This window comes from Camelus dromedarius, chromosome 9 (genome assembly GCF_036321535.1).
Source record: "Camelus dromedarius isolate mCamDro1 chromosome 9, mCamDro1.pat, whole genome shotgun sequence".
NCBI classification, from domain to species: Eukaryota; Metazoa; Chordata; class Mammalia; order Artiodactyla; family Camelidae; genus Camelus; species Camelus dromedarius.
The window spans coordinates 77,711,805-77,732,541 of record NC_087444.1 but is presented as its reverse complement, the minus strand read 5'-3'; the positions used below and the strand labels follow the sequence as shown (position 1 = coordinate 77,732,541).

General features: G+C 50.6%; 1 protein-coding gene across 1 annotated transcript; it reads left to right on the top strand.

Moving 5' to 3' along the window:
- The first annotated feature begins 2,265 nt into the window (after nucleotides 1-2,265).
- Nucleotides 2,266-20,515, top strand: PTPRH (protein tyrosine phosphatase receptor type H). The gene is made up of 19 exons (XM_064490029.1): nucleotides 2,266-3,111; nucleotides 3,855-3,888; nucleotides 4,107-4,370; nucleotides 5,058-5,324; nucleotides 6,261-6,527; nucleotides 7,465-7,731; nucleotides 8,669-8,935; nucleotides 9,204-9,470; nucleotides 10,913-10,991; nucleotides 11,112-11,159; nucleotides 13,564-13,572; nucleotides 16,258-16,339; nucleotides 16,792-16,882; nucleotides 17,143-17,219; nucleotides 17,301-17,435; nucleotides 17,802-17,924; nucleotides 18,130-18,290; nucleotides 19,704-19,839; nucleotides 19,943-20,515. Exons 1-19 carry the CDS (start codon nucleotides 3,040-3,042, stop codon nucleotides 20,066-20,068), a joined length of 2,772 nt encoding a protein of 923 aa, XP_064346099.1. The 5' UTR covers nucleotides 2,266-3,039; the 3' UTR covers nucleotides 20,069-20,515.
- The last annotated feature ends 222 nt before the right edge of the window (nucleotides 20,516-20,737 follow it).

The following is a 20,737-nucleotide window of genomic DNA, read 5'->3' as shown; positions in this document are numbered from 1 at the left end:
CCAGCATAGTTCATCTTTAAACGTTGGCGTGATCAATCATTTGGGTGGTTACCAGATGTTTCACAATGATAAATGATTATGACTCTGCGCTCAGTTCCGGTATGGGGCTCTCTCCGCACACCATCAAGCAAGTCTCCAGCACCACCAGCTGGGCATCCTACAATTCAACTCAATCCTGACATTATCCCACAGGTTCAGGACTCATTCCTACAGGGCTTCCCCTTTCCCCTCTGTCTCCACATGTTCACCAACCCAGCAGGCTGAGCATAAACTGAGACCAGTCTGGGTCTGGGTGACCTGACCCCTAGTTCAGGGTCACTCCAGTTTCATTTCCACATGGAGTTCTGGCCTTTCCAGTGCAAGTCTTTTTTTTTTTTTTAAACATGTAGTCTTTTTTTAAATTTATTTTTTGGGGAGGTAATTAAGTTTATTTCTTATTGGAGGTACTGGGGATTGAACCCAGGATGTCATACGTGCTAAGCAGGCTCTACCTCTAAGCTACACCCTCTTCATCCGTACCACCACCCCACACCATGCAAATTCTTCACTTGACCGCATCCTACTGTTGTGCTCAGACTCACCCTGAAGTCATCTCCCCCTCCGGGACAGAGGCGTCCTGTGTGTCACACTGTGGTTAACTTCCCAGTCTGTCTCACCGCAGCGCGAGCTTGGCCAGGCCTGGAAGAGTCCGTTTGCCCTTGGAGTCCCTGGGGCTCATTCAGTCTGCGGTCCCGCCTGCAGGAAGCTGCAGGTGTTGGGTGAACACACCTGCAGGGAATGGCTTCAAGAGAATGAGCAGATACGCTTCAGTTCTTGAACCACACAGGGAGAGGAAAGCATGGGGCAGAGGGACCGACTGACAGTCACAGGACAACAAAAGTGGTGAGGAACTCCTGGGAATGCTGACGGGGTCACAAATGGGTGGTGGAGGGAGACAGGGTTGGCGGCTGGGCCTGGCTGCAGAGGGGATAGCCATGGAGTCCGTAGAAAGAGAGTTTGGCTCCTCCTGTGGGTAGACCACACAGAACTGAAAACAGATGATGTGAAAATTCAAATGACATTATTTGTAACAGCCAAAGGGTGAAAACCCAAATGTCCATCAGCTGGTGGCTGGAGAAACAAGTTGTCATCAATTCCGTATGGTGGAATATTATTTGGCCATGAAAAGGAGTGGAGTATAGCTTTTGGGTGATTCTTGTGTCAACATAGTTTCATCAGTGGTGACAAATGTACCACTCTGGTGGGGTTGTTGACACTGGGGGAGGCTGTGCATGAGTCGGGGCAGGGGTGTATTAGAAATCTCTGTGCAGACATAGTAAGCAATTTTATGGTTACCAGGGGAAAGGGGGTGGGAAGGGATAAATTTGGGAGTTTGAGATTTGCAAATATTAATCACTGTATATGAAAATAGATAAAAAGCCAATTTCTTCTGTATAGCACAGGGAGCTATATTCAATATCTTGTAATAACCTTTAATGAAAAAGAATATGAAAACAAATACACATATGTATTTGCATGACTGGGACATTATGCTGTACACCAGAAATGGACACATTGTAACTGACTGTACTTCAATTGAAAAACAACAACAACAAAAGAAATCTTTGTACCTTCCACTCAATTTTGCTGGGAACTTAAAAGTGCAGACAAAAATAACTCCATCACGGACAGCAAACTTTTCCTGTAAAGAGCCAGGTAGTAACTACTTTGTGGGCCCAGAGGCACAATGAGGAAGGATATTATGTAAATACTTAATAAAAGAGAAGACAAATTTCCACACTTTTTTAAAAAAAAAATCAATGAAGTTAAAAACAGAAGATCGGTAACTGAGTGCAATTTGTTATAATACCAATGAAAATGTTTTAGTCTGCTGGGGCTGCCTTAACAAAGTACCACACATTGTGTGGCTTAAGTAGCAGAAATGTCTTGCAGTCAGTCCTGGAGGCCAGAAGTTCAAGATCAAGGTGTCAGCTGTGTTGGATCCTGCTGTATGATTCCACTTATATAACATTGTTGAAATGGCAGAATTTTTTTTGTTATTTTTAACGATTTCTTTAAACTGAGGTGTAGTTAATTTACAATGTTGTGTTAGTTTGAGGTGTACAGCCAAGTGATTCAGTTTTATATACATAGATATATTCTTTGTGAGATTCTTTTCCATTATAGGGATGAACCAAAAATAAACATGGCCACGGTTTCTCAAAGGCTTTAAAAGAACCAGGCATTGCTCTAAGACTTTATATATGAACTCACTTACTCCTCACAGCATATTTACAAGGGGTTGTGCCCATTTTGGTAGATTAGGAATCTAAGTCACTGCAAATTTAAGCCACTTGGCTCAAGGGCCTGGGTAGAATGTGGCACATGCCTCCGCACATACGGACAGTCTGGCATGTGTTGTAGAGACAGCACAGGTCCTGACGGAGCTAAAAAGACAGGTCTGACCCAGCATGTTGACCCTTGAATCCTAAGGGCTAGCAGGAAGGGGCACCTGGCAGAGCAGACGGCATACGCAAAGGCCAGGAGGCAGAATATACTGGGCTCATTTGGTGACAGCTGCACGGATTTGGGGGAGGCAGGGAGAGGCTGAGGGGCCAGTGCCTGCCTCAGGGCGCAGGAGAGTAGACCCCCCACCTGGCTTTGGTGTGTAACTGTCCACTTGAGAGGGATGGACACATCTTTCTTCCGGCGCCCCCTCCCACTCTGAACATCTGGGACATGTGTTGTGCATGCATACATCAGCGGGAAGAAGCGCCCTCATCTCTTACCCGCGCAGGATAAAGTGAAGCGAGGCAGGGGCTGCAGGGGAGACCCTGTGGCCAGGAGAAGCCAGAGCTTCCAGAGGTGAGGACCAAGGCTGAGGGCGGGGGTGGGGCTAGGAGTTCTCCGGCTGGAAAGCCTCTACTTCCTCCTCCTCCCTTCTTGCCCTGGCCTATGGCCTTACTGCTGGGCTGGGAAAGGGGAAATTCTTGCGTTTAAAGTCCAGCAGGTGGAAGGTCCTGGGCTAGGACACTTGGGTCCCCGGCAGTGTCCAGAGACATGACCGGGGCTGGCAGAGGCCTCAGGGCCTTGGGGAGCCTGGTGCTGCTGGTGAGTGCTCCCAGACTCAGGGTAGTGGGGGTGGGGGGGGTCCTCTGAGAGGAGCAGAGGGGGGCCAACTCCTGGGTCCCAGGAAAGAGGAGGCTGGGGTCCCAGAACTCAGGTCCAGAGTGGGGAGGGACTGATAATTCCCTGGAGAGGAAGCAAGTTTCTAGGTTGGGGGAGATTGCTGGGGAGTCTGACACCCGGGCTCTTAGACATTGCTACTTCTGCGGTGAGAGTGAACTCAGGTTACTGGCAAGACACAGGTAAGCTTACGAAGACTCAGGAGCCTCGGCCCCCAGCCCGCTCCTCCCTCAGACCCAGGGGTCCAAGTCCCCAGCCTTTTCCTTCAGACTGGATGTCTGGCTCCTGGTCCCCAACATCAGACTCTTCTTTCATTCCCAATTTGTTGGTTACTTCCTTGCCTTAGTCTTCTAAGGCTGTATTTTTTCAGGAAGTGAAACCATTAAGTTTATCTCTCTACCATATCAGTGAAGCCAATCCCAGCTCCTGGGTCCCTGGAGTCCTGCCCCTTCCCCACTCCCCCTGCCCCCAACACAGGGCACACCCAGAGAAGACAGACATACTATGGGATGACCTTTGTCAGAGCCCAGCCTGCGGGAGGAGAGTCTGTGTGCTGTCCCTCCTCTCCTTCAGGCAGTGTGACTCGCAGGGTCTGGGCAGAGGACGGGAGGGTCGCTGGCTGGCGGACTCACTGGGGTCAGGGGAGGTGAGCTTCGGTGTCTGATTCCCCCCCTCTTGGATCTCACCAGGGCCTGTGCAGCTGGACAGGGGCCAGGGCGGACGGTGAGTGACCCCTGTCTGAGTTCACTGCCCACACAAAGCCATTGCACCCTCAAGTCCCGTGAGCTTCCAGAGGGAGGTCTCCATGGTGGGCACAGCGATCCCCACCTGGCGCCGATGGAGCTAGTCCTTTCTGGACATGAGGCAGGAACTGGGAGCAGTGGAAGGGACAGTCCTGATCTGCTCCCTGCTCACAGTGAATCCTTCTTCCCCATTCTCAGCCTCCAACCCAGTCGTAAACCTGACTGTGGAGGCCTGGACCAGCAGCTCCATCACCCTGCGCTCGGAGGCCCCCGGTGGCCTGGACCAGCAGAACTACACCTACTGGGTCCAGTGGACCGGACGAGATAACAAAACCGAGAGCCGAAACACGACAGACACCGTTTTCACAGCGGAGGGACTTGACCCTGGCTCTTCCTATGAATTTTCCGTGTGGGTGGAGGATGGACTCACTAGCTCCAAGAAGACCCTCAAAACCACCACAGGTGAGAGGCAACCACTGTTTTTCTTTATTTCCTAAAGGAAGGTGGCAGGCAGTGACAGAACACGCATGAGAACTCGGCAGGCCCGTAGACCGACAGAAACATATGGGAGCCACGCTTGTGGATCCAAGATTTCTATCAGCCACAGTGCATAAGTCAGAACAGGTGAAACCAATTATAAAGAGGTATTTTACTTATCTGAGTAGATCCAAGACAGTATTGCCTCGACATGTAATTGATGAAAGAAAGACAGATGAGCACATTCTAAGTGCTCAAGGGCTCTGTTGCTGGGCTCCCAGTCTCCCACTGGGTTTGTATCTACCCTAATGATCATTGGGAGGGCATTTCCACTGTTGCAGAAATTCCACTGGAAAGCACTGGTCTAGATCCTTGCTCCCCAAGTGTGGTCCGTGGGTGGGCTGCGTCAGCATCTCCTGAGAACTGGCTGTAAATGCAGAATCTCAGTCCCATCCTAGACCTCCTGAGTCAGAACCTGCCTTTTAGCAAGATCCCCAGTGACACGTATGCACATGGAAGTCTGGGAAGCACTGTCTAGACCCCACACCCCGTATCTCCTGGACCCGTAGTTCAGGCAGGACTGGGAACTGACTTTGAGGGTCAGCAATGCCCACTGACTGTCCCCCCGTTTACTGCCCTGCTGACACTGGATCTTTCTTCTTCATTTCTCAGCCCCCAACCCCATCAGGAACCTGAGTGTGGAGACTCAGACCACCAGCAGCATCACCCTGAGGTGGGAGGTGCCTGAGGGCCCTGACCTTCAGAGCTACGCCTACTGGGTCCAGTGGTCTGGAGAGGGAGACGCGATTGAGACCACACGCACAGCCAACACCAGGTTCACAGTGGAAGGACTTGAACCCGGGACCTTGTACAACTTCTCTGTGTGGGCAGAAAAGAATGGAGTCAACAGCTCCCAGGTGACTCTCAATGCCGCCACAGGTGAGAAGGAGCCCTTATTCTGATTCTTTTTTTTTTTTCTTTAATGCGGGGTTGATGATAGACGATGGTGCAGAGCTGACAGGAGAATGTGGCACACTCCCTAGCCCAGTGTCTCTTTGGATCACGATGAGAGAGATGAAGAAAGAATATCCATAGGGTTGTGCGTTGGGATCAGTCAGGCTCTAGGACTCTAGAGAACACAGACCATAACACTAAGGCGTATCCTCCTGAGCAACCATGGCTGTGCAGGGGAGTCTTGTTACTGAGTTCTGGGGGGATTAGGTGCTGTGGAATGTGGACACTCTGACCCTCTGACTCTTGTTCTCCTACTTCCGAACTATGTCACGGGCTTGAGGATGGAAGCTCAGACCATGAGCTCCATTACCCTGAGGTGGACAGCTCCTCTGCTCTAGACCTCCACTGTCCAATATGGTAGCCCCTAGTCATTGGTGGCTATGTACATTTAAGTTCATTAAAATTGCATAAAATTGCAAGCTTGGTTCCATATTTTAAGTGCTCAAGAGCTCCGTTGAGGGGCTCCCAGTCTCCCACTGGGTTTGTATCTACCCTAATGATCATTGGGAGGGCATTTCCACTGTTGCAGAAATTCCACTGGAAAGCACTGGTCTAGATCCTTGCTCCCCAAGTGTGGTCCGTGGGTGGGCTGCGTCAGCATCTCCTGAGAACTGGCTGTAAATGCAGAATCTCAGTCCCATCCTAGACCTCCTGAGTCAGAACCTGCCTTTTAGCAAGATCCCCAGTGACACGTATGCACATGGAAGTCTGGGAAGCACTGTCTAGACCCCACACCCCGTATCTCCTGGACCCGTAGTTCAGGCAGGACTGGGAACTGACTTTGAGGGTCAGCAATGCCCACTGACTGTCCCCCCCGTTTACTGCCCTGCTGACACTGGATCTTTCTTCTTCATTTCTCAGCCCCCAACCCCATCAGGAACCTGAGTGTGGAGACTCAGACCACCAGCAGCATCACCCTGAGGTGGGAGGTGCCTGAGGGCCCTGACCTTCAGAGCTACGCCTACTGGGTCCAGTGGTCTGGAGAGGGAGACGCGATTGAGACCACACGCACAGCCAACACCAGGTTCACAGTGGAAGGACTTGAACCCGGGACCTTGTACAACTTCTCTGTGTGGGCAGAAAAGAATGGAGTCAACAGCTCCCGGGTGACTCTCAATGCCGCCACAGGTGAGAAGGAGCCCTTATTCTGATTCTTTTTTTTTTTTTCTTTAATGCGGGGTTGATGATAGACGATGGTGCAGAGCTGACAGGAGAATGTGGCACACTCCCTAGCCCAGTGTCTCTTTGGATCACGATGAGAGAGATGAAGAAAGAATATCCATAGGGTTGTGCGTTGGGATCAGTCAGGCTCTAGGACTCTAGAGAACACAGACCATAACACTAAGGCGTATCCTCCTGAGCAACCATGGCTGTGCAGGGGAGTCTTGTTACTGAGTTCTGGGGGGATTAGGTGCAGTGGAATGTGGACACTCTGACCCCCTGACTCTTGTTCTCCTACTTCCCAACTATGTCACGGGCTTGAGGATGGAAGCTCAGACCATGAGCTCCATTACCCTGAGGTGGACAGCTCCTCTGCTCTAGACCTCCACTGTCCAATATGGTAGCCCCTAGTCATTGGTGGCTATGTACATTTAAGTTCATTAAAATTGCATAAAATTGCAAGCTTGGTTCCATATTTTAAGTGCTCAAGAGCTCCGTTGAGGGGCTCCCAGTCTCCCACTGGGTTTGTATCTACCCTAATGATCATTGGGAGGGCATTTCCACTGTTGCAGAAATTCCACTGGAAAGCACTGGTCTAGATCCTTGCTCCCCAAGTGTGGTCCGTGGGTGGGCTGCGTCAGCATCTCCTGAGAACTGGCTGTAAATGCAGAATCTCAGTCCCATCCTAGACCTCCTGAGTCAGAACCTGCCTTTTAGCAAGATCCCCAGTGACACGTATGCACATGGAAGTCTGGGAAGCACTGTCTAGACCCCACACCCCGTATCTCCTGGACCCGTAGTTCAGGCAGGACTGGGAACTGACTTTGAGGGTCAGCAATGCCCACTGACTGTCCCCCCCGTTTACTGCCCTGCTGACACTGGATCTTTCTTCTTCATTTCTCAGCCCCCAACCCCATCAGGAACCTGAGTGTGGAGACTCAGACCACCAGCAGCATCACCCTGAGGTGGGAGGTGCCTGAGGGCCCTGACCTTCAGAGCTACGCCTACTGGGTCCAGTGGTCTGGAGAGGGAGACGCGATTGAGACCACACGCACAGCCAGCACCAGGTTCACAGTGGAAGGACTTGAACCCGGGACCTTGTACAACTTCTCTGTGTGGGCAGAAAAGAATGGAGTCAACAGCTCCCGGGTGACTCTCAATGCCGCCACAGGTGAGAAGGAGCCCTTATTCTGATTCTTTTTTTTTTTTTCTTTAATGCGGGGTTGATGATAGACGATGGTGCAGAGCTGACAGGAGAATGTGGCACACTCCCTAGCCCAGTGTCTCTTTGGATCACGATGAGAGAGATGAAGAAAGAATATCCATAGGGTTGTGCGTTGGGATCAGTCAGGCTCTAGGACTCTAGAGAACACAGACCATAACACTAGGGCGTATCCTCCTGAGCAACCATGGCTGTGCAGGGGAGTCTTGTTACTGAGTTCTGGGGGGATTAGGTGCTGTGGAATGTGGACACTCTGACCCCCTGACTCTTGTTCTCCTACTTCCCAACTATGTCACGGGCTTGAAGATGGAAGCTCAGACCATGAGCTCCATTACCCTGAGGTGGACAGCTCCTCTGCTCTAGACCTCCACTGTCCAATATGGTAGCCCCTAGTCATTGGTGGCTATGTACATTTAAGTTCATTAAAATTGCATAAAATTGCAAGCTTGGTTCCATATTTTAAGTGCTCAAGAGCTCCGTTGAGGGGCTCCCAGTCTCCCACTGGGTTTGTATCTACCCTAATGATCATTGGGAGGGCATTTCCACTGTTGCAGAAATTCCACTGGAAAGCACTGGTCTAGATCCTTGCTCCCCAAGTGTGGTCCGTGGGTGGGCTGCGTCAGCATCTCCTGAGAACTGGCTGTAAATGCAGAATCTCAGTCCCATCCTAGACCTCCTGAGTCAGAACCTGCCTTTTAGCAAGATCCCCAGTGACACGTATGCACATGGAAGTCTGGGAAGCACTGTCTAGACCCCACACCCCGTATCTCCTGGACCCGTAGTTCAGGCAGGACTGGGAACTGACTTTGAGGGTCAGCAATGCCCACTGACTGTCCCCCCCGTTTACTGCCCTGCTGACACTGGATCTTTCTTCTTCATTTCTCAGCCCCCAACCCCATCAGGAACCTGAGTGTGGAGACTCAGACCACCAGCAGCATCACCCTGAGGTGGGAGGTGCCTGAGGGCCCTGACCTTCAGAGCTACGCCTACTGGGTCCAGTGGTCTGGAGAGGGAGACGCGATTGAGACCACACGCACAGCCAACACCAGTTTCACAGTGGAAGGACTTGAACCCGGGACCTTGTACAACTTCTCTGTGTGGGCAGAAAAGAATGGAGTCAACAGCTCCCGGGTGACTCTGAGTTCCGCCATAGGTGAGATGTAGCATTGTGCACTCTCTTGGGTGAGATTATGAAGTGGCCAAGATGGCACCTTTTCTGGGCTAATGGGAGTTGTAGTTTGAGGCGACCTGCGGTGCGTCCGTTAGGGGGCAACAGAAACTGAGGGAAGAAGAGGTGTTTTGTTTTGGGGGAAGAAGAGGATGAGCTAGTTCTCAGATTACTGGCACGACTGGTGGGGAGTGGGGAGTTAGAAAACTGCCTTGGATGGAGCCTACTGATTCCTCCTATCCGTTCCACCCAGATCCAAGCCCCCCCTCCATCGTGTCCTGCATCAGCGCTTCGGGGGGCTACGGGGTCATCCTGACCTGGTCCTGCCCCCCGGGAGGCTATGAGGCCTTTAAAGTGGAGGTGGGCAGGCAGCAGTTTTCCCAGAGCGGATCCTCCTGTGGGAAGGGTGTGTCCTTGTCGGGACTCAGGCCGGCTCAGGCCTACGCAGCGACCGTCACAACCATCTGGGATGGAAGGGAGGCACGGTCTGCCTCCGTGACCTGCCGCACTGAGAGCACAGGTGAGCAGAGCCCCACAGGTACAGAGAGCTACAATGACATTCTCTCAGACCCCATCAGGCCCTGTTGTGAAGGAGTCTCACCACCCCATGGGGTCCTTTTTGTTTATGTTTTGTTTCCTGCTTTCTGTAAAACAGCTCCTTTGAGATGTCATTCATATAACCTGTAACAGTCCACCCATTTAAAGTGTGCAACTCAGTGGCTTCTAATATACTCATCATCATTATACCATCATCGTTGTTAATTTTAGGATATTTTTTTTTACCGTATTTGTATTACCCCTTAAGCCATCACCCCCTAGTTTCGCTAATTCCCCACCAACCAGCCATTGTCTGTCTGTAATCTATTTCTGTCTCTATAGATACGCCTCTTTTGGACATTTCCAAAAAAAAAAAAAAAAAACCACACAGTATGTGGTCCTCTGTGACTAGCTTCTCTCACTTAGTATAATGCGTCTAAGGTTCATCCATGTTCTGGCGTGTGTCAGCACCTCATTACTTTTTATTGCCGGATAATATTTCATTGTACAGATAGAATGCATTTTGTTTATCCATTCATCCGTGGATGGACCCTACTTTTTGGCTGTTCTGAATGGTGCTCTGGACATTTGTGTGCACATTTCTGTGTGGGTGTGTGTCTTCGTTTCTCCTGGGTGTATACCCGGAAGTGAAATTGTTAGATCATGTGGTAACTCTGTGTTTAACCTTTTGAAGAACTGCCAAATTTTTTTCCAGCATGGTCGCACGATTTTTCACTCACCAATGGGACATTTGAAAAAGTCTGAACCTCAGGAAATCTTTGCTCATGTACCGTTGACCATGGTCATAGGCCTCCCTGGGCCCCCGTCAGTCAGTGCCTAGGAATCAGAGCCTCTTAGGAGATGGGGTCTTTGATCTGGAGACACTGGAGTTTGTTGCACTGAACATGGGGTGCTCTTCCAGGCTGGGCTTGGTGGTCCCACTGTCCAGGGTACTCTTGCTGAGACAGGTCCTTGTGGATCTTGGGCTGGATCGCTCTTTCTGGTGAGGACTGTCCTGGGTATTACTGTAGGGTGTCGAGCAGCATCCCCAGCCTCCACCCGCTCGATGCCAGTGGCACTGCTGCTGAAGTTGTAAGAACTGAAAGTGTCTCCAGACATTGCCCGATGTCTCCTGGTGGGCAAAACCACCCTCAGTGAGGATCGCTAGTCTAGACCAAGGAAGGGGAGAGTCACTCTAAAAAGCAGATTAGTTGGGAAAGTGATGTCTTTGGACCAGGCTCCTGGGAGGAAAGGTTGAGTGGGAAATAGGGCTTTATGCAGAAGCTTTCTCCTTTCCCTTCTCTGCCCTCGCATCTACCCTGCAGACCCTCTGATCACAGTCTGGGTTAGGACAGAGGTAGCAGAGATAGGACACCAGGAGAGGTGACCCAGACTCTAACAGCCCCTCATGCCTTCTTCCTCCAGTGGTCATCATAGGAGCCATCGTCGGTGTCCTCCTGTTTCTCATCCTGGTGGGCTTGTTGGTTTTCTTCCTGAAGAAGGGGTGAGACTCAGCTCAGGACTTACCGGGTGCCTGGAGGGTGGGGGTTGCGGGAAAGGTGAGGACCCCTGGTTCCGGCCTCTCTCCCCTCCCCAGCCTTTCACCCTAATGTCCTTTTCCCAGGTGTAAGAAGAGTGAGAAGAAACAGGCACACAGGGATCTGATCTGCAGGTGAGTGGAAGGTTTGGGAGAGCATCTGAAAGACTCATTGTCAAGGTCAGATCCTGGGGTGTTTGCTGGTCACTGGGTAGGTCAGAGGGCAGGATCAGTGAATCCCCCCCACAAGCCTCAGAAGGGGCTAATGCTGTCTGTGGCAGGGATCACAATGCATCTGCCACTCCCCATTCCCTGAGAGCCTGGACTGGTGGCCGTGAAATTGGTGTCAGTCTCAGCTCTGGGACGTCCATTCATTCATCCAACAAAACAGTAACGGAGCCCCTGTTAAGTGTCAGGTGCTGTTCTGGGTGTTGAGGAAACAGTGAATCTACCAAAGATTCCTGCCCTTTTGGAGCTTACATTCTAGCACAAGGAGCCACTAATAAAGAAGTTGGTAAAGGTTGTGACTAGTGTCCCAAAGAACCATCTTGCCTGAGTTAGAATTCAGGCTTCTTTTATACTAAGAGGGGTGGGAGTAAATTCACACACCTCCTGTTTCACGTCAGCCTCCAGAGGGGAGGTGTTGATTCCTTCCTTCCTGCAGTCATTCACAGGGGGGCCTGGTCAGGATGTTTCCTGTGAGCCCAACAAAGGTATTTTAGCTCAGTGCTGGTTACCTGGGAGGCAGGGTTCCCAGAGATGGGCCATTATGTGTAATTTAAGCTTATAGGCAGCATCCCTTTGGTGATGAACTTGTGGCAAATGCAAAAAGGTTAAAGTAAAAGAAACAGACCAATATGGAGTCAGGTTTGTTCTTCCCTATTACAATCCAAACAAGAGGTAGTTATGTCTTGGAATGGGAAATGGTGAGAGGTAATCAGATTCAAGGCAGTGTTTGAGTGTTTAAACAGCAGATGTGGTTAGAGAATGGAAGTGCAGTGTGGGGTTCAGAGAGGGCTCAAGAGTGACTGCAAGGAATTTAGCCTGAGCTCCAGGAATACTGGAAATGTTGTTGCTTGAGATGGAATGACCATGGGGTGGAGGGTGGGGGAGCTTTGGGAAAGTATTGGGAGCTCGGTGGTGGACACGCTGAATTTGAGATGCTTGTTGGACATGCAAGTGAAGACAATGATGAATGGTCAGGTGGATAAACAGATCCATGGTTCAGGAGAACGTTTGTGCAAAGGTCTCCATTCTCTGACTCCTCCTTAGTTGGGTCAGTGACACCAAGTGTCTACGTGAGAATGATCCCCAGGGATCAAGAGAGGAGAGATGGGACAGAGAGTAAAGGGAAGCTGGGAGACCAGCTGTGACAGCCTGGGTGCAAAAGAATGAGGCGTCAACGGAGGGCGTGGCCATCCGAGGCAGACGCATGAGGCAGAGCAAACACTAGTGATGGGGAAGATGATGTCCAGTTTCTTCTTTGCGGTAGTATCTGTCCTGGCCAGAGTCCCACCCTGCTTGCCCTTTCCCCTCCTTACCCTCTGTCCGGTGCCTTGTATGGCATCTGCAGCAAATTGCTGCACCTGTTGGGCTCCAAGTCTTGTCCTGTCTTGTATGTTGAGCATTTTGCCATCCCCAACCCTCAGCGTGCATGTTTGGATGTCCTAGCGATGATCCTCTAGGACATGCAGGTGGAGCTTCCAGGAGGCCAGTGGGTAAATAGAGCTGAAGGTCAGGGGAGTGAGAAGTAGAAACTGGCAACGAAGATTCAGAAATCGCAGATGTGCAGATTGAAAGTGAAGCTATGTCAGTGGACAGACCCCATGAGACGTGTGTGTCCAGTGAGAAAAGAGGGCTTAAGGACAGACTCCCAGAAACACCTACCGTTTGATGAACAGAGGATGAGGGCCCCACTGAGGAGATGGAGAAGCACCCGTCAGAGAGGCAGTGGTGGTGCACATGAGGAGATGGTGTTCAGGAAGAGGGCGGGTCCAGAAAAAAGGAAGAGGCAGTCAGAGAAACTACAGGCTGCTGAGCTCCCACGCAGAGGAGGGACTGAGAGGTGGCCTTTGGAATTGGAGATAAGGAGGCAAATGAGATAAGGGGACTTTGAACCACAAAAGGTCATTGTTCCCCTGGAGTCGTGGTGTAGAGACCAGGCCACGGTGATGTATGGGAAGGAAGCAGAGAGAACTGGTCCACGTGAGAAGTTTGAATGTGCTTTCACAGGTTTCATTATTGTTTAGGTACGGTAAGCCCACTGGATCAGGAGACGACTGGCATTGAAGATTTTTTACACTCACAGATCCCAAGAGAGGGAGTACGCATTACACCCTGCAGGGCCACGTGGGGAGGCACCAGGTTGGCCGTGAAGTGAGGGGCACTCAAACAAGAGCCTTTCTCATGGTTTCAATCCAAGGCAAACAGGCTTAGTTTGAATCATTTCAGCAGGTCCTGGGGCGTAGGGACTGTGCCTGGTTTTCTGGTACCTGTTCCTGGGGGTTGGGGTTGGGGCAGAATTTGGGCAGATGGATAGTAGCCCAGAGTGTGTGATCCTGTTAGGGGAGGTGGTGAGGATGTGGATTTAATCAGCATGTCAAGAAGGGAAACTGACCAGCCTCCATCCAGGGTGTCAAAACTGAGTCAGGACAGTATTCATAACACTATATTACGGGGGGAGGAGAGAGAAAGAGCTGGACCTGGAGTGGCATGAGGTCAGGGGATTCTTTTTAATACAGAAGCAAGATTAGAACATGTACACACAAAGGGAAAGGGGAGAGGTTCCTGGTGTAGGAGAAGGAAGACCCCATGGCTGGAGAGGGCTGCAGGGAACTGTGGCCCAGGAGAAGGGGAGTGGTCCTAGATGAGAGAAGTCCCATTTCCTTTTTTTTGAGTCCAAACAGATTTTTTTTTTAATTTTATTGAGTTATAGTCAGTTTACATTGTGTCAATTTCTGGTGTACAGTACAATTTTTCAGTCATACATGAACATACATATATTCATTTTCATATTCTTTTTCACTGTGAGCTACTACAAGATCTTGTATATATTTCCCTGTGCTATACAGTATAAACTTGTTTATCTATTCTATATATACCTGTCAGGATCTATAAATCTCTAACTCCTTGACTGTTCCTACCCACCCCCTTCCCCCTGGCAACCAAAAGTTTGTATTCTATGTCTGTGAGTCTGTTTCTGTTTTATATTTAAGTTCATTTACCTTCTTCTTCCCCTTCCCCTTCTCCTCCTCCTTCTTCTTCTTTCCACATATGAGTGATATCATATGGTATTTTTCTTTCTCTTTCTGGCTTACTTCACTTAGAATGACATTCTCCAGGGACATCCATGTTGCTACAAATGGCATTATGTTCATTTTTATGGCTGAATAGTATTCCATTGTATAAATATACCACAGCTTCTTTATCCAGTTGTCTGTTGATGGACATTTAAGTTGTTTCCATGACTTGGCTATTGTAAATAGTGCTGCTATGAACATTGGGGTGCTGGTGTCTTTTTGAATTAGGGTTCCTTCTGGATATATGCCCAGGAGTGGGATTCCTGGGTCACATGGGATTCCTAATCTTTTGAGGAATCTCCATACTGTTTTCCATAATGGCTGCATCAAACTGCATTCCCACCAGCAGTGTAGGAGGGTTCCCTTTTCTCCACAGCCTCTCCAGCATTTGTCATTTGTGGACTTTTGAATGATGGCCATTCTGACTGGTGTAAGGTGATACCTCACTGTAGTTTTAATTTGCATTTCTCTGATAATTAGTGATATTGAGCATTTTTTCGTGTTTAGGTCTTCTGCCCATTTTTGGATTGGGTTGTTTGTTTTTTTTCTTATTAAGTTGTATGAGCTGTTTATATATTCTGGAGATCAAGCCTTTGTCAGTTTCATCTTTTGCAAATATTTTCTCCCATTCCGTGGGTTGTTGTTTTGTTTTGCTTATGGTTCCCTTTGCTGGGCAAAAGCTTGTAAGTTTAATTAGGTCCCATTTGTTTATTCTTGCTTTTATTTCTGTTTCTTGGGCAGACTGCCCTAGGAGAACATTGTTGAGATGAATGTGAGATAATATTTTGCCTATGTTTTCTTCTAGGAGGTTTATTGTATCTTGTCTTATATTTAAGTCTTTGATCCATTTTGAGTTTATTTTTATGTATGGTGTGAGGGAGTGTTCTAGCTTGAACTGTTTTTAAGTGTGCAGTTCCGTGGCATTAAGTACATTTACACTGTTGTGCAACCATCACCACCATCCATCTCCAGAAGTCTTTTCATCTTGCAAAACTGGAACTCTGTCCCCATTAAACACCCATTCCCCATTTCCCCCATCTCCTCAGTCCCTGGAGACTCCAGCATCCTACTTTCAGGTTGTATGAATTTGATAACCCTTGGTGCCGCATATGAGTGGAATCACATTTGTCCTTTTATTTGTCCTTTTGTGACTGGCTTATTCCATTCAGCATAATGCCTTCCAGTTCCATCCATGTTGTAGCCTGTGGCAGAATCTCCTTCCTTCTTAAGGCTGGGTAATAGTCCATTATATGGATAGACCACATTTTGCTTATCTATTCTTCTGTCGATGGACACTTGGGTTGCTTCCACCTTTTAGCTATTGTGATTAGGGCTGCTATGAACGTGGGTGTACAGGTACCCCTTTGAGAGCCTGCTTTCAACTCCTGGGGGTGTATACTCAGAAGTGGAGTTGATGAAACAGAAACAAAATCAGTGATTTGGAAAGATATCTGCATCTCCCTTGTTCACAGCAGCATTGTTCACAACAGCCAAGACTTGGAAATGACCTAAGTGTCCATCTATGGGTGAATGGATAAAGAAGCTATGAGCTGTCTATACAGTGGAATACTACTCAGCCACAAACAAGAAGAAAATCTCACCATTTGTGACAACATGGATGGACCCTGAGGGCATTATACTGAGTGAGATAAGTCAGACAGAGAAAGATAAATACTGTATCATCTCACTTATATTCAGAATCTGAAACAAAAACAAAAACAAAAACCTTGAACTCACAGGTTCAGAGAACAGATTGGTGGTTGCCAGAGGGAGTGTCAGAAGGCTGAAATGGGTGAAGGTGGTCAAAAGGTTCCTACTTCCAGCTATAAGTCTTGGGAGGTCAAACAAAACAAGACAAAACAAAACCCTTTTCTTTTATCCCAAGAGCGCAGAATTAAAGGAGGTTTAACTGTTTGCCCCTCCCCTCCCCCCAGGGACATCCGGGCTGAAGATTTTGCTGAGCATGTCAGGAAAAATGAGATGGACAGCGGTTACGGCTTTGCAGTGGAGTACCAGGTGGGGTGAGAACAGAACAGAGGGGGCTGCACCCAGGCCCACGTGCCCGCCCCAGACATTTCCACACCTTTGGGATTGGACGGAAAGCAGTGACACATGCTTTGTTGGCTTACACAGAAATTCCTGGGCATGATTATCCATCTTTTCAACTCATTGAAATCTTACACTAGTGACGGGTCGATGGGTCAGTCCTAAAGAAACACCTTGGTTTTTCCCTGATGTCTCCTCTCTTGCCTACCTCCCCAGTCCCCATGGTCCTGCCAGTCCTCCCCAATGCCCCCCAGAGATGGTGCACACACTTGACCTATTTCTGTGGGTGCTATGGAATTCCAGGGCACAAGGGGTGAGTGGGGCAGGGTGCTTAGGATGACAGAGGCAGCAGTGAGGGTATACCTGGGGGAGGTCAGAGAAAATCCAGCATCTGTGCGTCCCTCCTCTACCTCCGCCCCCAGCAACTGGCCCTGGAGGACCACAGCCAGTCCCAGATGATGGCCTCAGCTCCAGAAAACAGCATCAAGAACCGTTACAAAAACGTGCTGCCCTGTGAGTCGTAAGCCTCTGCTGACTTTACTCTCAGCTGTGACTTTGTCAATACCCCATCCCTGGACCCCGTCCCTTCTCCCCTGAGCTCCTACCCCGTGATGTGAGAGCCCCTGGCCGGCTCCTCCCAGCCGAGGCCCCTCTGCCTCTCCCTGAGCTCCCAGCGTCTGCACCTCTGCACGCCCTCCATCCCTGGGTCTCAGCCTCATCTCCTTGCCCCTCTGGGTGGCGCCATTCTCGCTAATGCTGGCCTCTTCTCCTAGATGACTGGTCCCGCGTGCCCCTGACACCCCTCCCTGGGGAGCCAGGCTCCGAGTACATCAACGCCAGCTTCATGCCTGTAAGGTTATGGTTGGGAGCTGGGAGGATGCTGAGTTAGCCTCAGAAGTTAAGGTCAGACTTACCTGTTTTCTTCAACCAGGGTCTCTGGAACTCCCAGGAGTTCATAGCAGCCCAGGGCCCCCTGTCCCAGACTGTGGGTGACTTCTGGCGCCTGGTGTGGGAGCAGCAGAGCCACACCCTGGTCATGCTGACCAACTGCGTGGAGTCTGGCCGGGTAAGAGGAGACCTTGGTCCTGGGTGCTGACCCTGAGTCCAACCGTGACCCCGCCCCAGACACTGACACCAGTGTAGACCTTGATCCAGCCCTCACTGATTCCCTCAACATGACTCCAACCTTTCCGTCTCCTCTAGTCCATCCAATGGTTCACATGCAGGGTGAAGCTGATCTCAATGACCTGGGGAAGGAGGGGTCTTCCTGGCTGGAATGAAGCTACGCCTGGCTGCCTGTGGGTGCTGCCTTGCCACCAGGGCAGAGGGCATCCCCTGGCACTGAGTACAAGAGCCACGCTACAGAGGGGCACTGGGGTTGGGTGGTTCTGTGGGGCCTCCTATGCTCTGACTGCCCCTGGTCTTCCCCCAGGTGAAGTGTGAGCATTACTGGCCTCTAGATTCCCAACCCTGCACCCATGGGCAGCTACAGGTGACCCTGGTGGGTGAGGAGGTGATGGAGAACTGGACAGTACGAGACCTGAAGCTCTGGCATGTAAGCCCCCTGACACCCTGCCAGATACACCCTGCCCTCAGTTCCTCCCCCGTGACATTCCAGGCAGCCCCTTCCCCCAGAACTCCCCATGAAATCCCACCTCCCGTCACTCCCACAAGGGACAGCAGTGTGCCCCAGGGATGCCCCATTGTCAGAAACCAGCCCCAGGGGTCCTGAGTCCCCTGACAACCCGCCCTCCCTCTAGATGGCAGAGCGGAGGGCTTTATCCGTCCGTCAGTTCCACTACGTGACCTGGCCAGACCACAGCGTCCCTCACTCCCCAGACCCCATGCTGGCCTTCTGGAAGATGCTCCGGCAGTGGCTGGACCAGAACATGGAGGGAGGGCCTCCCATTGTGCACTGCAGGTGAGGACCAGCCCGGAGCCCTCTCCCTGTGGGACCACCGCCCCCTCAGGACACAGAAACCAGGGTTACCTGGGTTCTTGGGAACTCCCAGAGGAGGTGGAAGAGAGGAGGAGGAGATGGAGGCAGAAGGTGAAGGGGCTGTGATGCAGGCTGAGAAGGAGGATGGGGGTGAAGAGATGGGAAAGATAGAAAGGTACAGGAGGAGGCATATGTAGGGAGGAGGTGAAGGGCAGGAGGGAGAAGCAGCCAAAGGTTTTAAGAAACATTGAAGACACCTCCTTGGGCTCACAGGCTGGGGCCTCCCCCGACAACTGCTTTCCTGATATTTGTGCTGAAGCCTCTTTAGGTGAGATTTCACAAATGTGAATGTGAGGGTTGAGGAAGGAGTTTGTTCCAGAGGGACGGACAGCCTCTGATAGGGGAGCTCTGGTTTCCATCATGGTCAGTGCTTATCGGCCACAGTCTGGCTGACCCTCCGGGCAACCTCATGACAAAAGGGAGAGCTGAGGAAACTGCATCAGAAAGCTGGTCCCTGGGTTCACGGTCAATAGCGAGTGGCCAAGCTGATGCCCAGAGTGGAGCCCTTAACCTCCCTGCTGTGCTGTGTCGTGACACCATCCCCATCCCCAGGTAGTATTCACTGGAAGTGTCCTCAGTAGAGTGTCCTCCCTTCCTCCAGGTGCAGAAGGGAGTTCTGCACAGTAGTTAAGGCCATTCGCTTGAACCACCAATCCACAGGACCACGTAGATGAACCTGGCTGAGTGAAAGCAGCCAGGCACGAAAGGTCCCATGTTGGATGGCTCTGTTTACATGAACTATTTGGAATAAGCAAATGCACAGAGCCCGAAAACTGGTGGTTTTCAGGGGCTGGGAGGGATGGGGGAATGGGGAGTCACTGCTTAATGGGATGGGGCTCTCCTTTTGAGGATATAGAAGTGTTTTGGAACTAGATAGAGGTGGCAGTTACACAACACTGTGACTAAATGCCACTGAATTGTCCACTTTAAAATGGTTACTTTTACATTAAATTTTTTTTAAGTATCAGCTTGGGAGTTCATCTGCCCATGTGTGAACCCCAGCAATGCCCAAGTGGCCTGGGACAATCACCTTGCTCAGCCTCCATTGCCCCATTTGTAAAATGGGCATGCTAATAGTTCCTACTTCTTAGGTGTGGTAGGAGTGAAAAAAAAAGCATGTAAGGCACTTGGAACAGGGCCTCACAGATAGATAGAAGTCAGCGCACGGTCATTTCTTATTACTTCCTGCTTAATTACATAACCCCCACTTACACTGTATTCCCCCAAAATACTGTCTGGCTGAATACCCTGACCCCTAGGTGCTCCAAAGACAGATCCTTCCATCAGTCAAGACTCTCCCCTCCCAGGGTCTGACCACTTCTTGTCCCTGCCTAGCGCTGGTGTGGGCCGCACAGGCACCCTCATTGCCCTGGATGTCCTGCTGCGGCAGCTGGAGTGTGAGGGTGTCGTGGGGCCCTTCAGCTACATGAGGAAGATGAGAGAAAGCCGGCCACTGATGGTGCAGACTGAGGTGAGGGGGTTCCTCTGGCACAAGGTGGGTGGAGGTGGGACCCTGGAAGAAAGCAGGCTGAGGCCAGGAGGGCACCCTTCACCTCCACGGGCCTCCTCCCCAGGCCCAGTACGTGTTCCTGCACCAGTGCATCCTTCGCTTTCTGCAACAGTCATCCTCAGCACCGGCTGAGAAGGAGGCCACGTATGAGAACCTGATTTACGAGAACATAGCTGCTACAGAGGCCTAAGTTGCGGGAGGGCTGAGACTCCAGCCCACCTAGACTCAAACTCTGCATCCTTACTTCAGCCCAGATACCTGGACCCTTGGGACAGCCGAGGGCTGGGTCCAGGAATCCTGGGCCCTGCAAGAAGAAGGGGAGAGAGGTCAGGTGGGAGCCTGGATCCTAGATTTCCAATTCCTTGAAGAAGGGGAGGGATGGGAGGCTAGGAGTTCCTTGTTTTTTTGAGGGAGGAGGAGGCTGCAGGGTCTCAAGGAAACAAGTGAGATTCTGAGGAAGGAAGGAACGAGGATCCATAGTTCTGGCTACCCAAGAAGCAAGAGCAGGCAGGGTCCTGCCCATCTTTTACTCCAGAAACCAGATCTTCCTTCAAGGATCTGAGGTTTCCTTGCACCCCACTCACTGTCTGTACAGATTTTTTCTTCAATCCCATAATTTATTAAATCACTATTCTCCCCAGAGACACTTGCCTCAGTGGATTTCTGGGTCTGGAAATAATATTGGGGTGGGTTCCTAATGTTTAGGTACTGAGGCTAATGTCCTAGGGAGGAAACTAGAAGGACTCACAATTTGCACCTGAGAAAGGTAGGTTTGGACAGTTGAGTCAGAGAAGGCTGGAGGTCCAGAGTCTGGGCAGGTTGGACTCGGTTCCCTGAAGCTAGGAGCATGGGGGCTTGC